This window comes from Phyllostomus discolor, chromosome 9, assembly GCF_004126475.2.
Source record: "Phyllostomus discolor isolate MPI-MPIP mPhyDis1 chromosome 9, mPhyDis1.pri.v3, whole genome shotgun sequence".
NCBI classification, from domain to species: domain Eukaryota; kingdom Metazoa; phylum Chordata; class Mammalia; order Chiroptera; family Phyllostomidae; genus Phyllostomus; species Phyllostomus discolor.
This window is the reverse complement of record NC_040911.2, coordinates 17713278-17731379: the sequence shown is the minus strand read 5'-3', so window position 1 is coordinate 17731379 and position 18102 is coordinate 17713278. Positions and strand designations below refer to the sequence as shown.

General features: G+C 43.0%; 1 protein-coding gene across 2 annotated transcripts in view; it reads right to left on the bottom strand.

Annotated features, from left to right (window-relative positions):
• The window catches only part of DYM (dymeclin), a 268561-nt gene that overhangs the window by 76009 nt on the left and 174450 nt on the right, over positions 1 to 18102 (bottom strand). For both annotated transcript variants that reach the window (XM_028524939.2, XM_028524938.2), the window contains one exon: positions 7531 to 7633. In XM_028524939.2, the coding sequence (XP_028380740.1) occupies positions 7531 to 7633 (103 nt within the window). The remainder of the gene's footprint in view (positions 1 to 7530; positions 7634 to 18102) is intronic.

The window sequence follows — 18102 nt, the reverse complement described above, 5'->3', positions numbered from 1 at the left end:
ATAACCCTCATAATAGCCGAATTAAAGGACCCCAACAGAAATCATTCATCCCACATAAAACAAACACTGCCTTTTCTTCTTAGCTTTGTTTTACAAGCTACATTATTTCCAGATGACGCTTGAGGGGACTATGGTTTCAAGAATTAGATGTTTAAATAGACAGCTGCTTTCTATTTGCCATGTAAATCAAGGATATATCAAAGAAAATTCCAAATAGTAGACTTCTTTTCTTCCTATTAGAAACTACAAACTTGGACAGAAAAGGAGAGAGGGAGAAACAACCAGAGTTTGAGCAAACAGAAAATTAAAATAATGATTTCTTAAATAACAAAGAATTGGAAAAACTCTCAGGAAAAGGTGTTTTTTGTTTTTGTTTTTATTAGCTCTGCACAGCAGCAGGTAAGAATTTTTTCACTACAATGGGAAGGGAACAAAAAAGGAGACCGTGATCACGGGTTTTTACAAATTTATCACACATTGCTACTGAATTTAATATGCATGGTTTTTTTCCCCCTGTATTCTTTAAACTTCACTTGGAACGTTAATTAATCATTGCCAGATTTCAATGCAAACACATCCTATTTCCTTTAATAAGCCAGAGGAAGCAACATAAAAGTTATTTAAGTATTTTTAGTGATAATTTTTTAAAATCCTTTAGAAGAATACACTACCATACTCTGTAAGAAGGGACAGGACTAACTTCCTCTTCAGTAATAAAGAAAGGCCAATATTCTTTCACTCAATTGAGGTATGCTTTTTAAGAATGGAGGAATTATTATTATTATTTTTTAGCAAGAGGGGAGTGAGCCCTCCAGCTGAAAATTGTCCTCACAAGCATTCTCCTTTCTGGAACTCCTCATTCAGAAGTGCATCCAAAGCCAAGTTATAATGCAGGAAAACCAATCTTATTATGTTAAAGCAAGGCCTGGTTTTTAATTAGGAAAAAAAGTGGCAGGGTGTGTGGGGAGCTCACTTGCCACAGGCTCTATTTGAATTTTTAAATCAATTAATTGTATTAAAGAAACTTCCTGGGACCTAATCAACGTGGGGCCTGGGATCCACTGAAGTTCAAAGCAGTTGTGTCCTTTACGGATGTTTGCCAAACCTGGGCACCAGGTCTGGCTCTTTTTTTCTTTACACTGGTTTCTACATCATGAAAGTGACTATAAATATCTTGATTCGAACTGCATGATCTTCTATGGAGAATCGGTTGAGCTAAGGCTGCAGCAGAGAAAATACAAGATGAGTTGGAGCATCCTGAGGGTCTAAAGAAAAAAAAAGAGAGAGAGAGAAAGAAGGAAGGAGGGAGGGAGGGAGGGAGGGAAGGAAGAAAAGACAGCAGCATATCCAAAGGGCAGGGGACGCAGCCTAAAAGAGCTTCCCACGACAAAGGTAGAACTACCTCCACAACGAAATGATGGTCCCAGTTTATAAGACAATGATAAAATTAGTATCCAGGAGGCCACACGGACAGAAATAACAACTGCCTAAACAAACACACTGGGGAGAAGTGGCAACTCTTCCTTGCAGAATAATTCTATTAATAAATATAGAAAAAATGAGACAAGTAGAAAATCATTAATAAGCCGGTAAAACGTGCTGCAGGCAAGATTGATCGGTGAAGGCTAAAACTGGTGGGAAAATGTGTAAACAGAAACAGGTATTAGCATAACCTCAAAGTATCACCACAAAATACATGCCATAGTCATTACAAAGGGAGAGTTGGCAAGTTTACGGAGAAGGAACTTGGCAGACATCACCTGAGCGGTGTGTTCAAGGTAAACACAGGTGAACATCCCCAGTAATGCACACCAACATTGTGCATACGATGCACTACAAAGGGCCTACGCTTCTGTAGTGTCCTTCCCCCAAATGTACAATGTCGATCTAACCACGAGAAAATGCCACATGAACCCTTGTTGAGGGACATTCTACAGAGTAACTGACCAGTACTCTTCTAAAGTCTCAAGGTCACGGAAGACAGGGGCAGACAAAGGGCAGGTGATGATAAAATGCCGTGTGGGATCCTGGACTGGAGCCTGTGAGAGGAGAAGGGCACTGATGCCAGAGCCAGTGATGGTCAGAGAGTTGTATCTGAGTTCACAGTGCGGTACCAAGGGTAACTTACTAGTCTTGATAAATGGTCTGTGGTTATGTAAGACATTTACAAAAGAGAAAGCGGGGTGAAGGATATGGGGACATTTTTAAAAACACTTTTGTAAATCTAGAATTATCTGAAATAATAAAGAAAAGAGGAAGAGGCAAGAGGAGAAAATTGTGTGCGTGCTTGAAAAAGATCTCAAGGTCTACACCTATGAAGAGGAATATCATGTAAAAACTGAAGAGTTTCACTTTCTTTACCCTTCAGTCTGACTCCCCACAGGTATTTAACAGATTTTTGTACATTATGCCAGAAAAACTGCATACATATTTCAAGCACACATGTACATCGGCCTGCATACTATAAAGTATGGGTTTTGAAAAACTGATCTGAGTGTTGTATCTCTTCAGATAAACCCATATAGACTGAATTCACTCTTTAAAAAATGGCTGCACAATAGTGCACTGGATGAATTAATGCTTTACTTAGTCAGTCTCTCATAGATGGACACTTTGCTTGCTCCCATTTGTTTGCTCTTAAACCAGGCTGAAAACACACACTGTAACTAATCTAATCTTGATCTAATTGACTTTAGCAGGTTCTAAAGTGAAGCCCCTCTACAAGAAACATGTTTTCCTTCTTTGAATATATTAACTTTTTCAAAGTATAAGATTTATTTTCCTGCATTTACCCTCATGCTATCCATAATGCTGCTGAGCTGAAATCTGCTCTCACATTCAACGAATAGTTCTTTCCCTTCCTAGTTTTTTCTAGTGCTTCGAGTACCACCACTCTTTTTAATGGCTCTGAGATAAAATTCACACGCCCTACACTTCGCCGAATTACAACATACAATTCAGTGGTTTTTCAGCGCGTTCGCAGGGCGGTGCGACTGCCCCCACAGTCCAACTGTAAAACGTCTTCGTCATCCCATTAGCGGTCACTCCCCACCTCGAAGCATCTACTGTTTATCTCTGTGAGAGCTGCCTGTGTGGTTTTTTGCTCCTGGCTCCTTTCACTCAGCATGTCGTCAAGGTTTGTCCACTGGAAGCACGCATCCGCACTCCGGTCCTTTTAACTGTCGAATAATATTCCACGGTATGGACGCGCCACCTTGTATCTGTCCATGCACCAGTGATGGACATTTGGGTTGTCGCCACTGTGGGGCCATCGTGCATAATGGTGCTACAAACATTCGCATTTTTGCGTGGACATGTGTTTTCCATTCCTGAGGGGTATTTATTACCATATGCTGAGTCATATGGTTATTCTTTGTTTAGTCTTTTGAGAAACTGCAAATAGTTTTCCAAAGCAGCTGCATAATTTTACATTCTCACCAGCAGTTTATACGAGCATTCTAATTTCTCCGTACCCTCGCCAACACATGTGATTATCTGCCTTTCTGATTACAGTCATCCTAGTGGGTGTGAACTTATGGTTTTGATTTGCATTTTTCTAATGGCTAATAATGTTGAGCATCTTTTGATGTGCTTATTGGTCACTTGTATGTTTTTGGAAAAATGTCTATTAGGTTCCTTTGCCCATAGTTTTTAATGCAGTGAATAAAGCTCTGCTGCTGGGTGCCTCACAGGCCAACAGGGTGCTCAGTTCGCCTTCCACGAGATGTTCAGGGCTCCAGACTCTGCCATCCTCTGAGACCTCAGGCTCTCGCTGGGTTTCCTGCCTCTGGCTCGCTGGCTCGCAGAGCACGAGGGGGAGGGAGGTGGGGAGACGGTGCAGTGGTGCCATCACTGCCACCTGCATCCCGCCAGCAGGAGCCAGCCAGATGCCCCCATCAGGATGCCAGGCTGCTGGAGAATGCTGCCTAGCTGTGTCATCAGGAAAGGAAGTGGTGCTTCTGATGCTGGCTCCTGCTCTCTCTGGCTTGTGCCTTTGCATTTCACAGCTTGGAATGAAACGGGAGAGTCTGTCCTAAGGAAAGACGTGAAAGTCCTTTGATGATCAAAGGCAGCACAACCTGGGGCTGTCAGGCTCCACCCAGAATGCACGGTGGACTCCTCTCATCTCGGGGAGTTGCCGGGTGATTGTTAGAAGTTAGGAAAACAGAGCTCAAGTGGCATTGTGACGACGTGCATAATTAAAAACCATTCTTCTAGTTTAAAAAGCAACTATAACTCATTTACTATTTTGTTTCATTTTCTATACTGAGATTCCATTGTATATGACCAAAGGTGTTTGAGAGGTTTATTCTTATTTTTCAAGAAACTGTTGAAAGATTCTCCAATGATCCTCTCCTGTCCCTTCAGTCACAGAATTAAATTTTATGAAACCCTGATATAGACACAGTGAAGCTTAGCTACATCAACTGAACATCCCTTGCCTTCCTAAATGCCTTTCTCGCCCCTGCGGAGGCTGCAGAGCCAGCTGCCAGTGTCTGCAGTGGGCATTCTTTCTCTCCACAGAGGAGCCGTGTGCAATTTCTGTTCATTTCCCCCTTAAGCAGCCAGGGCGTCTCCTCATCATCTAGAACTTGGTGGAGGGTTTCAGGTTGCCCCTGAGACATTCACACAAACATGCTTGTACTGTAGTACTAATACTGATGTTTTTGTAACTTGCTATTTGCTTTCTATGTTGTTACTCAATTGACTTGTGAATTATACAGTATAATGAGAATAAACATTTTCTTAATGAACTCAGAAACCTCTGGGAAGAAAGCACTCTAAGTACTTGAGAAGAAAAACATGTCCTTATTTTCAGCACTAATTCACAATCTCTGCTACTATAGTTTCTCCTGGTACAGAAAGTGTACACCGCGGAATCCACTGCTGCCTTAAGACCCTTCCCTTTTCCCTTTCCCTCTTTTACAAACTAGTGGTCTGAAGCATGAACCCAGGACACAGAATCTTATGCAGTTTTGGGGGAACTTCAGTAAAATTTCTGGGGAACAGAGGAGGGAACATATTTTATTTCCCAGTTAACGACCAATTTAAAAGAGAATGACAATGAGAACATGGTTTCAAATGTGTGAATCACTTCTCTGTAATTTTTGAGCAATGAGAATGGTCAATAAAAAACCCCGAGTTATCACAAAAGCTCATACTGCAGCGCTTACTGGGAAGGCTGCTGCTTTCTCCAGCGCCTTCAGAGCAGTGGCAGGAGGAGCGACCCACAGGTATCAAAACTACTATGGAATCAGTGTTACCCACCTTCCCCAACTAACTCTGAGGAAAGGCGGCAAAATTCAAGTTCATAAACCCACTCGGAAAATGTTGTGATTTGTAAAGTCTCATATACACAAATGTTGAAATAAAGATTGTCAATAATAGATTCCAAATGGAATTTTCCCAGTATTTCTAGGAAGCAGATGCTTTAAGAAATTAATTTCCACCTAGTGAAAATTTCATGCAAGAAGAAAACAGCCAGGGACTCTAAAAACTGTGAAGTTCAATGGGAGAATCCATGTGTCTGGTAAAGAGTTCGACGTCTCTCGTTGCCTCATCACCTCCATAACTGACAAATACTATTAAATACGACCCGTCTTCCCAAGGGAATATCAGCTTTCTGGATTCTTCTTAGAGGGGACTGCTGCTAGAGCGACCTCAGGACTATGGACATCCGACATGTGCATGTGAAACACGGACACAGAGGCACTGCGTAAGTCAAATAAATGGTAGTTGTACAAAAATAACAGAACCTTTACCCATGGGCCAAATTCAAATTCTTTTTTTTTTAAAGATTTTATTTATTTATTTTTAGAGAGGGAAGGGAGGGAGATAGAGAGAGAGAGAGAGAAACATCAATGTGCGGTTGCTGGGGGTTATGGCCTGCAACCCAGGAATGTACCCTGGCTGGGAATCGAACCTGGGACACTTTGGTTCCCAGCCCACGCTCAATCCACTGAGCTACGCCAGCAAGGGCTCAAATTCAAATTCTTAATAAACATAATCCCCGCTGCCATTCTGACCTTAACTGAGGCTTCCAAGGAGCCAGTAAGAGGAAATATTTTCCTTACAACAAGTCATGGCAAGGACAGAAGTGAGTGAGCTATTATATTAATTTTTTAAGAAGTTGAGAATATTCAACTAGCAGGAAGATCTAAATCATTGTTCTGTGTGTGTGTGTGCACAGTCACGAGTGTGTGTGTGTGTGAGAGAGAGAGAGAGAGAGAGAGAGAGAGAGAGAGAGAGAGAACTTTGGAATTCTAAACTTGATGGGCTAACAGATCATATCACACACACAGACACAGAAAATAAATAAATAACAGGGAAGGAAAACAGCCCCAGCGGGCCGTGGCCGCACGCAGCCATGTCTGCTTATCAGCGACAGCTCCCCGGGCTGGGTGCTGTCCTCACAGCCTCCTGTCAGCACAGCCATTCAGAAATGGAACGAACCACAGGAAACGAGCAAAACAACTCTCCGGCTGCCTGGGATGCATTGCCACTTCAAAACAGAATCTAGAAATTTTCTCCTAAAGTTTCTAAATACCAACCCACTACGTTGCTATTGGGGGATTTGGGGAGGTCCTTGTTAGAGCCCAATGAACTAACCGCTTCTGTGCTTTATGACAAGATAACATTCAGCATGTTGGGAATGTCACAGGTAGCGGCCCTGCCCTACAAGAACTCACAAGGCATTCTCCCCCTGTGATTACATCGCGCTGTTCCATCATCGTCCCGAGGACGGGTGGAGCTGCGCCCCTCATCTTTATGGTGACAAACGGAGGTGACACGGTACTGCTGTTCTCTGCTGCCCACGCTGACCAGACCAGAGCAGCGTCCTGAGCACACTGAGCAGAGCCAATCGGAGTCTCTTTCCCGGGAAGCGGGAACTGGGGCTGCCAGACTCTGGTCCCCAAGCTAACGGTGACACTGACAAGGTGACGCTGACAAGGACGTGGTGCAGGCTGGGAGGCAGGGAGAGGAAGGGCCGGGCTGCTGTTTCGGTTGGCCCCCGGAGAACCTGGCCTACGGGAGGCAGGAGAGTGACACTGAAGCCAAGAGCAGCAGAGAACACAAACTAAACGGCCTCGGAAAGACAGGATAGTCCCGAGCCCAATGGCTTTTCAATACCAGGTTCTCATTCTCTGTGAAATCCATGTTCACACCCCCCCTTGAGTGAGAAACCTTTGCATACTTCTACGAAAACCCTCCTTTTGTTTTTCTGTCACCACAGAGAGCTTCTTGACTAAGGTGGTAAGAATCCCAATTATTTAGAATCACTGGTTTAGGGTCGACTTCCTTCAACCATTTGTTAATAATCATTAATTTTTTCCCCTCAATTTAAGATGTCACTCCCTTATTTGCATATCTGGATTTGCGTATTGGGATTGCATATTGCTTATTTGCATATTGGGATTTCCAGGGCGCCAGGATCACAGGCAGATCTTGAGAAGAGAGGGATGCTGTTGTTACTCACAAATTCAGCAATGAGAGGAGAGTTTTTATTGACAAAGGAAGATGACTACTCACATAATCTGGTAGAGGAACGTCGCTGGAACTTAGCGAACCTCTCAAGGACTGCGTGGCTTGTTCCAGAACTTTGTTGTGTTTTTTAGACAGCAAGGAAAATAAGCTGGAAAAAAACCAGAAACAAATAAAAACCCCATTTATAGTAAAAGAACCGAGTATCTCCTTTTCTAGGTCACATGTGGAATTAGTTCCACAGAATGTCCATCATTCTAAAACACACTGGCCATGATTTGTTTTGCTCTGTGTTAAGAGCAGGATTAACAATACTAGTGATACAACAGAAAATAAAGTAAGGAGGATGTTTAAATTATAAGGATTCTAAAGTGTAAAAAAATGACATGTTAAAATTACATTTCAAACACAAGAGAAATTTTCAGAAGATTTACTCTAGTGGAAAAAGTATTGACAGAGGTTTAGAAAACCCGGGTTATGAGCTGACTCTGTGAATAACTCACAGTGTAACCTATTAGAAGCCCCGTAAATTTGCTGTGCCTCAATTTTCTCATCTTTCAATTAAGTGTGTTGGATTAGATTATTTCTCTAGTATAATATAGAGTCTATGATTTAGTAGTAGAGCTTTATATTCTTACTTCTGAAAAAGAATGACTTTAAGTATACACGTGGTAAGATTTCTGCCTCTGACCGTGATGAATTACCTGGCACTGAATAACCCTCTTGCTGTAAACAACTAAGAAACGGGACAAAACATACGAAGCGACGGTCTTCAGATGTTACACAACATCTGAGGTGCAGGAGTCTGATCCCTAAGAGGAAAGAGATCTACACATGATGAGTTTCTACCCAGAGAACCATTCCAGAGTGCGGTTCGGAACAGTGGGACCCGAACAGTACACACTCAGTACTGTGCTGAGCTAAGGAGACAGAGGTACGAATTTGGGGCTGTTGTGGCAGCTGGAATTTGCGGGGCAGATCACTAGATAAGAGAGAAATGTAACAGGGAGGTCAAGAGACCTGCTGAAGGGTCTTGTGAGTGTCTGGCTGCACACTGAGCTGTGTGGCGCAGAGAAAGGCCCCCCCGCCTGGTGGGGCAGTTCAGCAGCTACCCAGGAGCTGGAGAGAGCTCGCTGGACGTGGGCATCTCGGAAAGGCTACGCTGCAGACTGGAGCTAATCTAACCCGGAGTGAAAATTACTCCCTTCTGAACTGTACCCTAGCAGACCTAAAATGGCAATTTTCAAAGGATAAAGTTAACTTACATTAAATATAAATGACTAAACACCCAGTTAAATGGCAGAGGTTGTCAGAGTGGATAAAAAGCAAGACCCAATCACATGCTGTTTACAAGAGTCACACTTGTAAATTTAAAGACATAGGTAAGTTAATACTGAAATGATGCAAAAAAGACAAACACTAATCATAACGAAGCTGGAGTGGTTCTATTAATGTCGGAGTAGGCTTCAGGACAAGAATATTATTATTGTATTAGAGATAGATTTTATAATGATAAAAAGGCCAATTCACCAAGAAGACAAAACAATCCCAAATGCTTCAAATATACATAATTACAGGATTATACTATTAAGCCTCCTGTAGCTAATGAATAAAGAATTCCACCCTGGCTGGTGTGGTTCAGTGGACTGAGCGCTGGCCTGTAAGCCAAATGTTCACTGGTTCAATTCCCAGTCAGGGCACATGCTGGGGTATGGGCCAGGTCCTGGGGACGGTGGGGTGTGAGAGACAACCACACATTGATGTTTCTCTTCCTCTCTTTCGCTCTCCCTTCCCCTCTCTCTACAAATAAATAAATAAAATCTTTTTAAAAAATAAAAAGAATTCCTCTTTGGGCTAGATGGCAACTTAAAAATAAAGGCAATTCTGATTCCATGTACTTTTCCATATAAATTTGAGATTAATTTGTATTATTTTTTAAAGTGCCAAAAACATTACTCTAAGTATTTCTTAGCGACACCCTGTTAAATAAAATATTATTTGAATATCTAGTTAGGAAGCTCCTAGTTATTTCAGGTGGTTTAAATGGGATGACCAGTGAAGACAAGGCTACTAAGTATTCTTTCTACATTAAGTTTTAACATCATCAAGAATAAAAATGCCTTAGACACTTGTTGGTAATGCTGGATGTTATACAAAACAGAGGTAAGAAACTTCCCTAAATCTATACTCAAATACAATGGAAAGAAAAAAATAATTAAGTGAAAAATTACTAAATCAGTAAGTGTGACATCATATAATACGATTAAGTACTAAGCATATGTTTAAGAGAGAGAGAGAGTTCTTTGAAATGGAATAGTGCAGCAAAGTTTCGTGGAGGCATTAGATTTTATAGAGAGTCTTGAAGAAAAAAGATTTGTGCGAGAGAAAAGCCATTTCTAAACAGAAGGCAGAGCACAGAGGCAAAACAGGCAAAGTGAGAAGGCGGAATGAACGTGTTTCATAAAGAAGCAGAAAATAGGATTCAGGCTATGAGGGTATGTGCGCTTTTTCAATCATTTCATTTTTCTGGGTCTTTTCCATCTGAATTTAGTTTTGTCCCGTTTTTCCTTTTTAAGGTTAAAGGTAAATACTTTCTACTCAAGCCCATTCCCATGACCCATGGGTATAACTAATGTTAGCAGTTTATTGTATACGACTCTAGAATGTTATGTGCATCAAGGAATAAATGAATGCTGTCTGTTTACATCTACTTTTTTATTCCACGAAATATGAACTGTTCTGTACCTGCACCTTTTCTACTTCGCAAATATTCCTTGCTGCATTCAACAAACATTTATTGAGTGCTGGTTACTTGATGCCTAGGCATATGGATAAACCATAATTTAACCAGTCCGTTATCAATCACTGCCATATTTCCAGGTTTTTGCATTGTAAATAGCACTGCAAAGAATATCCTGGCACACCGTTTGGGGCCTACCTGCAGGGAGACTATCTACAGGACAAATTCCTTGAAGGGAAGCTCTAAGTAAAAGAATGACCCGACGTAACAGTGAACTGCATTGGGGGTATATACTTTTCAATACAAATTATTGGTGTAGGTGATACAAAGAGGTAAGAACATACTGGGATATTGTACAATGCACATGCACATGGGAAACGAATGAAGAGGGAAATTGAGTAAAAGTCTTCTAATTGGCCGCAGTACATTTTCTGGAATAAATGGAAATCTCAGAAGTTTTTTGAGACAAAGAACTCTGGATTGTAGCAAAGTGCACAGCAAGACTCGGGAGCATAAACTGGATGCCCAAATTAAAAGGGAGAGCGGTAACGACCCCTGGAAGAAGGGGGCTGGCAGCGTTGGTAAGCCCGAAGGGAGCACGTGAAGCAGCAGCACGGCACACTTCGCTGGACCTGCACGAGGCCAGAGCTCAGGTGCTGCTTCATGGGTCCGAGCAACTGGGACTCGGTGTCCCGAGAGTGCAACTTCAGAGAGGGACACAAGGGGTGACCTGTGGTAACTCTCATCATCAGTACAAGAAAAATATTGAACGAGTGCTAGAAATCAAAGCAAAAAGGATGTAAAATTGTTTCCTTTGGAGAAGAAAGGCTAGTTTGTTTATTTGAAAAGAGAATACTAACAGTCCTCTTTCCTTGTTCGTAGAAGACAAAACAAGGAAGTTAGCTTCAATTCAAACAGAAGCTCTTTCACTCGGGCACCATGGAAAACCTGGCTGCTGAGGGCAGACGTGTTGAGATGGCCACCTTAGCTAGCGGTGGCCACTGCCTCCAGCTGTTTCTGAGGGAGCTGGTGTAAGACAGATGATTCGAGGCCCCTTCCGGCTTTCTGTCATGAGTGGGAAACAGAGAATTCACACTTCACATTGTTATTTTTCTACAAATTAATAGACTTCCCCCCAGGTCTTATGGCTACAGCTTTCAAAATTTTAGTTTTTTTTTAAATCTTAATTTTGGCTTTCATTTAGCATTTTTAAGGCCAAATGACCTATATGTATATGAGACACGACTTGCAAATTGCTGAGAAAAGTCACTTTTGCCTAAAGCTTTGCATTCATTGTGCCCGCCCTAGCTTAGTGCTAGTGTAAGTAATACATGATATTTATATTAGCAGGCAATTCTGACTTTAAAAGTGAAACTGAACTTTCAAGTGTGCTTAATATTGGCTCAGTCAGGACACAGCTGCCAGAATATTTCTTTTTAATTAGAAAAAGACTAGATTTTTCTTTTTGGACATGAATACTCATCTAATTGATTTAATAATGAAACATTGGGAAAAAATCCTGATCGAGAATAGAACAGATAAATAAACTCTGGGATATTCATGCCACAAAGTACTATGAGTAAATTAAGATGATCTAAAACGTAATGATACATGTAATGATACGGCTAAATCTCAAAAACACTTGTTCTACAAGCAAGAGACCCTCATGGAAGAATGTGAACAAGGTGATATTATTTATGTAGTGTTTCAAAAATGTAAAAAATATTACATATCCCTTACAGCAAACATAGGAAATAATAAAATATATATGGAGGTGATACACACTACACACAGAATGGCCATTCTTCTCTGAGAAAGCAGGCAGGGAGCTGGAATCAAGGAGGAAGGAGTAAGGGATTCGATGTGTGCATGTTCTCTCTCTCTTTCTCACATATATACACCTCATGTACACACACACACACACACACACACACTTCTTTCGTTTATACTGAATATATACACAGGATATAGCCACATTGCTCTCCTTTTTTTGTGTGTGCCTGAAGTATATACATTTTACAAACTGGATGAAAAGAATACACTTTCCTGAAGAAAACAAAGTGCCTGCCAGTAGACAATATTTCAGAAAAGAAAGCAGCGTGTAAATAGAATATGTGTGGTCAGTCCACCCCGAGACGTGCTCCAAAAACCGCACGCTCGGAAGAGGCTACAGCTCAGGATGCCCAGCTGGTGGCCGCAGACAAGACCAGAATGGAGACAGTCTGAAGACAGACTGAGGGGCTACTATGGAACATCAGAAGCCCTGGTCTCTGTTCCGTATGGAGCGAGAGGCTAATGGAACATCAGTCTTACAAAAGGATGAAAGAGACATGGTTCCTTGCCTCCAAGGAACTCAAGTCTAATGGGGTAAGGAAGAAAAATGCCTACAGTGCTGAAACCAGAGAACGCCGAGGGGCTGGAGTGTGTGCTGTGGGAACGCAGAGGAGGTTTAGGCACATTTCACAGGGAAAATCTATTTTGACTGTGACCTTGAGGGTTAGGGGATTTGCTAGCTGGGAGCAGTAAAGGGGGAGGAGGAGCAAATCGGAATGGAGAAATGGTGTACAGAAAGGCACAGAGAAACTTCAGAAAAGTACTGATAGCTTATAAGGCCAGAAAAGTGAAAGCCCATGGGGTGAGAAGTGGAAAGAGATAAAACTAGCAAGATAAGCAGGGGCCTATTTAAAAAAAAACAACCCCAAAACAAAAAAAACCCTGCTAAGAGGTTTGAGTTTCACCTCATCGCGTCACTGAGACAGACAGTGAGTCAAACATTTACCAAGAACCTACGCTGTGCCAGGCAATGTGCAAGTTCCCCGAGATCCAGGGACAAGCAAGAGCGGCACCGTCTTTGTTCTGCCCTCCCTGGAGGGTGCGGTCAGGGCAGGGAGGACACGCCTGTCACTTGGAAGGTTCCCCTGGCAGCGCCGCGATGGCGACGAGCGCACAGTGCCACGGGGCTACCTCATTTCTGGAGATGATGCAGGAGCGGAAGGTGAAGCAACCGTGAGGAGTTAGCCAAACAAGTGAGGCCGTGGTAAAGGGAATCTGGGCGGAGAAAGAGCAGGAGGGAAGACAGAGCTGAGCGCTGCTAGTGCAGGCAACAGCGCAGCACACACGTTTACAACGTGCTAAGTATACGGCGGAGCACCACCATAAGGCTAGGGGTAAGGGGGGACAGACAGTTCATAAAGCACCTCTTCAGGGTCTCACCTAGACCACGAACTTCATCCCCAGGGCCAGGAGTTTCATGACGGCAGGACTACAAAAGCCAAGCTTTCGTCTGGTGTTCGGGTGGGGGGTGTGGGGCAAGGGACAGACAGGAAGGGTGACTGATTATCCCTGCTCACCTGCGTCCTCCATCTCTCCCTGACGCTCACTCATCCCACTCATCCCGTGGAAGCCACAGGGTCCCTGCCCTACCTAGAGCCCAGGGGCTCCAAGGAGCACAGCTGGAAAACCAGAGCCGGGCAGAGAGGTGCAAGCATGTAACGATTAGATGCGTTTTAAAAGGATCCCTCTGCCCCTAGAGGGAACTGGACGGGAGCTGGCAAGAGAACAAGGGTAGAAACAGACAGATCCTTTAGGTAACTCCTGCACTGCTAAAAGTAAGAGATGAGGCGGCCCACACTAAAGCAGATTATGGACTATCTGGAAGGCAAAGGAGGCAGCACAGAGAGTGAACCAAGGGAATCACCGATGACGACTCTAAGGTTTCTAACTTGGAAAACTTAGTGGCTGGCTGAGAATCTGACTGGACATGCGGGAATGAAAGACCCAAGGAGGAGGGAAACAAGGAGCTGTGCCTTAAAAAATAATAGCAGTGGCTTCTTTATAAATCCCAAAGAACTGTTGAAATGCAAAGAAATACAAAATATTGAAGTCATTAAAGGCAGAGCAGTGTTTAGAAACCAAAGCTCCCTATGTCAAGCCTCACGCTCTCTCCTCTGCGGGCTGAGTCCCCGGAGAAGCAGGACCCGCACCGCCTCTCCGCCCATCTGCAGGCTGCCTCTCCCTCAAGGCGGGAAACTCCACACCGCTGACCTTCCCCGTCCTCTGTGACGTATTTCCCCACCCTGTGCTCTGCCTCTCCGCTACTCTAACTTCACTGCTTAGTTGGCACTTAAACACAATCTTACACTGCCATTTACCTTACTTTCAATCAGCTTCACTGAGCAATAATCCACATGCAATAAAACGTACCGATTTTAAGAATACAACTTGGTAGGTTTTGAAACATGCAGACTTGCACACAACTCGTCACCATCATCATGACAGCAAGCATTTCCATCACTCCAAAAAGTCCCCGCACGCCCTTTGCCGGCAGTCTCCCCCCTCGCTGTGCTGCCCGCCCAACCTGGCTCCCGGCAACTGCCTGCCTGCTTTCTGTCACTGCGGTTTGGCCTTTTCTAGAACTTCATGTGCACGAAATCATGCCATATGTACCACTCTGTGTTGGCTTCTGTCTCTTAGCATAATGTTTTCCAAATCCATCCCCACTGTTTCGTGTTCATTCTTTTTTATTGCCGAGTAGTTTTCCATCGTGTGAGTCCACCTCCATCTGTGTGTTTACCAGTTGATGGACATGTGGGTTGTTTCCAGCTTTCAGCTATTATGAGTAAAACTGCTATAAACACTTGTGTGCAAGTTCTTATGTGAACACGTGTTTTCATTTCTCCTGAATAACTGCCTAGGACTGGGGTTGCTGAGTTGATGCTGTTTGTCTAACTCTGTAAGAAACCACCAAACTGCGTGTTCTACGTTCTTGCTAGCACTTGGTAGTTGGGTCTTTTCAACTTTAGCTCTTTTGTTGGGTGTGAAGTAGATTATACCATGGTTTTAATTCTCATTCCTCTAATGAATTGCCTTGTGTTCTTATGCTTTCTTTGCCAAAATGTCTATTCAAATCATTTTGCTTACTTAAAAAAAAACCATGCTGTTCTTCCTCATGAGTTTAAGAGTTCTTCATATATCCTAGATACAAGTCCTTTACTGGGTAGGTCTACTTCTGTGAATAATTTCTCCCAGAACAGCGGAGGAGGGCCTCTTTTCAATTTCTTACACGGTGCGGCCCATCTGTGTAAAGTATCTGGCTGTAACGATATAAATGCTGGCTGCTGATCCGACCTGACACCACCACGCGGCTGCACCACCACGCGGCCGCACCAGGGGGATGGGGCAAGGCGCACCCTGGAGCGTGCGCATAAGGCTGTGCAGCTGCAGGAGAGTTTAGGCGATATCCGCCTCTTCTGAAATATCGGTCTTTTCACGCAAGTGTTTCCAGTCCTCATTCCACTTCTCTTCTCTACCGCATGGAGACGTCCCTCTGTCCACTCAGAGTGGGGCTGACCGATGACGGCCAAGGGCAAGATCGGGTGGCCCTACTCGAGGACGAGCAGCCCAAATCAAAGGTGAGGGGAAAGGCTGAAGGAGAAACGGACAGGTATCGGGTGGCTCTAATGAATGTGGAAAAGGGCTGAGGACTCAAACCTGCCGACGGAATAAAAATTCATCAAGGTCTATGAAGACCGGAACAAATTCATCTTACAAGACATGCCTCTTTTACTGGTAGAACGTAATAGAAATAGTAACTTCCCAGGCTTTCCTGCACTATGAAATTATTTTAATTATTTGTTTTAAGTATGCTGTTTTATACTCTTAAATGGCTATACACCTATAAGTATGGGGTGTGTGTGTGTGTATAATGTACATGTGTATTATAAACATGAGTTTTTCTTTCAGGTGCTAAGTTCATTTAAGGCCTTGATTGTGTATCTTTCTCACAGTGTTGTGCACACGAAAGAGTCTCATATCTGCTTGCTACTAATACTTGTCTTTCCTCTCCTTCTCTTCTCCCTTTCTCACTCCGGTAACAGAAACTGGGAAGACGTGAGTGTTCCTGCCTCACAAAGCTGGAGACAAAGTCTTTGTTTTTAGTAAAAGTCAATAAATAAGTAAATAAATCTTATTTTAAGGACCTAAAATTAAAGTGGAGACGGTTTAGCTACATAATTATCTTTGCTAAGAACACTGACATTTATAAAAAGAAGCAAGGTTAGAGCGAACTGCCCATCCCTTCGCATTTAATTGACTTAATGACCGTAAACATTCTTTTAGATATATAATAACTAGCTTCAAATTCATTTGCATCTAAGACAAGTGCTAAAAGGCCACGGATTCGATGGCATGGAAGGCAGAATGCAAAATAAACATCACCACCAGCTTGGTGTGGAGTAAGGCTTGTAAAAATGCAAATGGCTCGTGGAACAGCAGCCGCAGCTGGAGCGCAGAGCGCGTATCCATCAGCACGCTGAACGCCGCAGGGCCCATTAGGACCTACACTGCTCCGCGTGTCAGCACTCTAAGGAAAACCCGTAACTCATCTCCTTGAAAACTCTGAAGTAAAAGCAAATGGTATGAAGATATGCATTTATAAAATCTAGTGAGTGAGGTTCCTACCAAAAACACACACCTTGAACTGCAACGGGAGAATCCAATCTTTCTGCCATAGAAACACCCAAAGGTATCTTAGCAAGAACCTGCAGTTATGGTGACAGGCCCAGTATGACTGCGTAACCAAAGACTTTATGTAGCACCAAACACATCTAGCTGTGCAGCACGGCCGAGTATTCAACTAACGTTTCTTAAAAAAAAAAAAAAAGTTAAACTCAGAAATTGAGTGTCTTCTGGTTAGCATAGCTAAATTAGAAAGACACAGGAGGAAAACTGAAGGATGATTAACTTTAAAAACAATGCTACATGAATTGGTGTGAGTGTGAATATTTTTAAAGCGATGGACAGAATACATGACCCGTCAATACACGATCTGGTAGTTACGCCGAAACACAAGTGAGTAACAAGAGAATCTGTCGTTAAGCTTAAAGACAATTGCTGTTACTTTTCACAAAGTCATTCATGCAAATTTCTTACGTGTTTTAACTTTAAAGTAACTCAGTGGGAAAATATCTAACAAAAATAACAGGTAAAAGGATCACTGTCTTTAGCAAGTTTTTCTAAGTTTGACTAAAGTTGGTCTGAAATACTATTTAAGAAGACTGACCTCAGTATTAATAAATCAAAAACTTGGTAATTTGATTTATCTTGAAAGAAAAACTTTGGTTTTTTTTATTGTTTATTCAATTAGAGTTGTCCCATTTTTCCCTTTCCACCCTCCCACTCAGCCCACCCCTCACGCCCTCCTCAGGCAGCCCCCTCCCCACCGTCCGTGCCTGTGGGTCTTTCCTGCACGTTCTTTGACTAGTCCGTTCCCCTTCCTTCCACCGTTTCCCCGCCATCTCTAACTCTGACCCACTTTTTACACCTCTTACATGGATAATATACTTACTAACATATTGTATGGTATTTTCTCTTCTCCATTAGAAAACACATTTTTTATAAAGATTAGAAACAGACCTCTGACTTGAAAGAACTTCGGTTGTCTTGCTCTGTCACCCTCTCTTAGTCCCCTGAGAAAAGGGCACGCCAAGCAGAAAACAAACTTACTCCCTAAAAATATTACGTAGCACAACGTCCTTGATTTATGACAGCAATTAGGACTCAAATAATGCTTAATGAGAAAGTTCATTTGGAAAGTGGGATTAGCTCTCAGCGAACACAGGAGGAGCCAGGAGGGACGGTTCAGAAGTTCCTGTCCCGAGTCGTGAGGCACTTCCGACGTGTAAAGAGATTTCCTCCTGGGGAAACCTGCCACACCAAGCAGGCTCACCGCACACCAGGTTTTGCGAAGGCGGCCACAGGAAACGACACTGGTAACTGTGCGGGGCACTGCTGTAGAGTGCCTGCTCTCAAAACACAGTTCTTCAGGGAGATGCTTTCTGGGGGTGGGCACCTTAATGTGGGGATCCCAACCAGAACTTTGA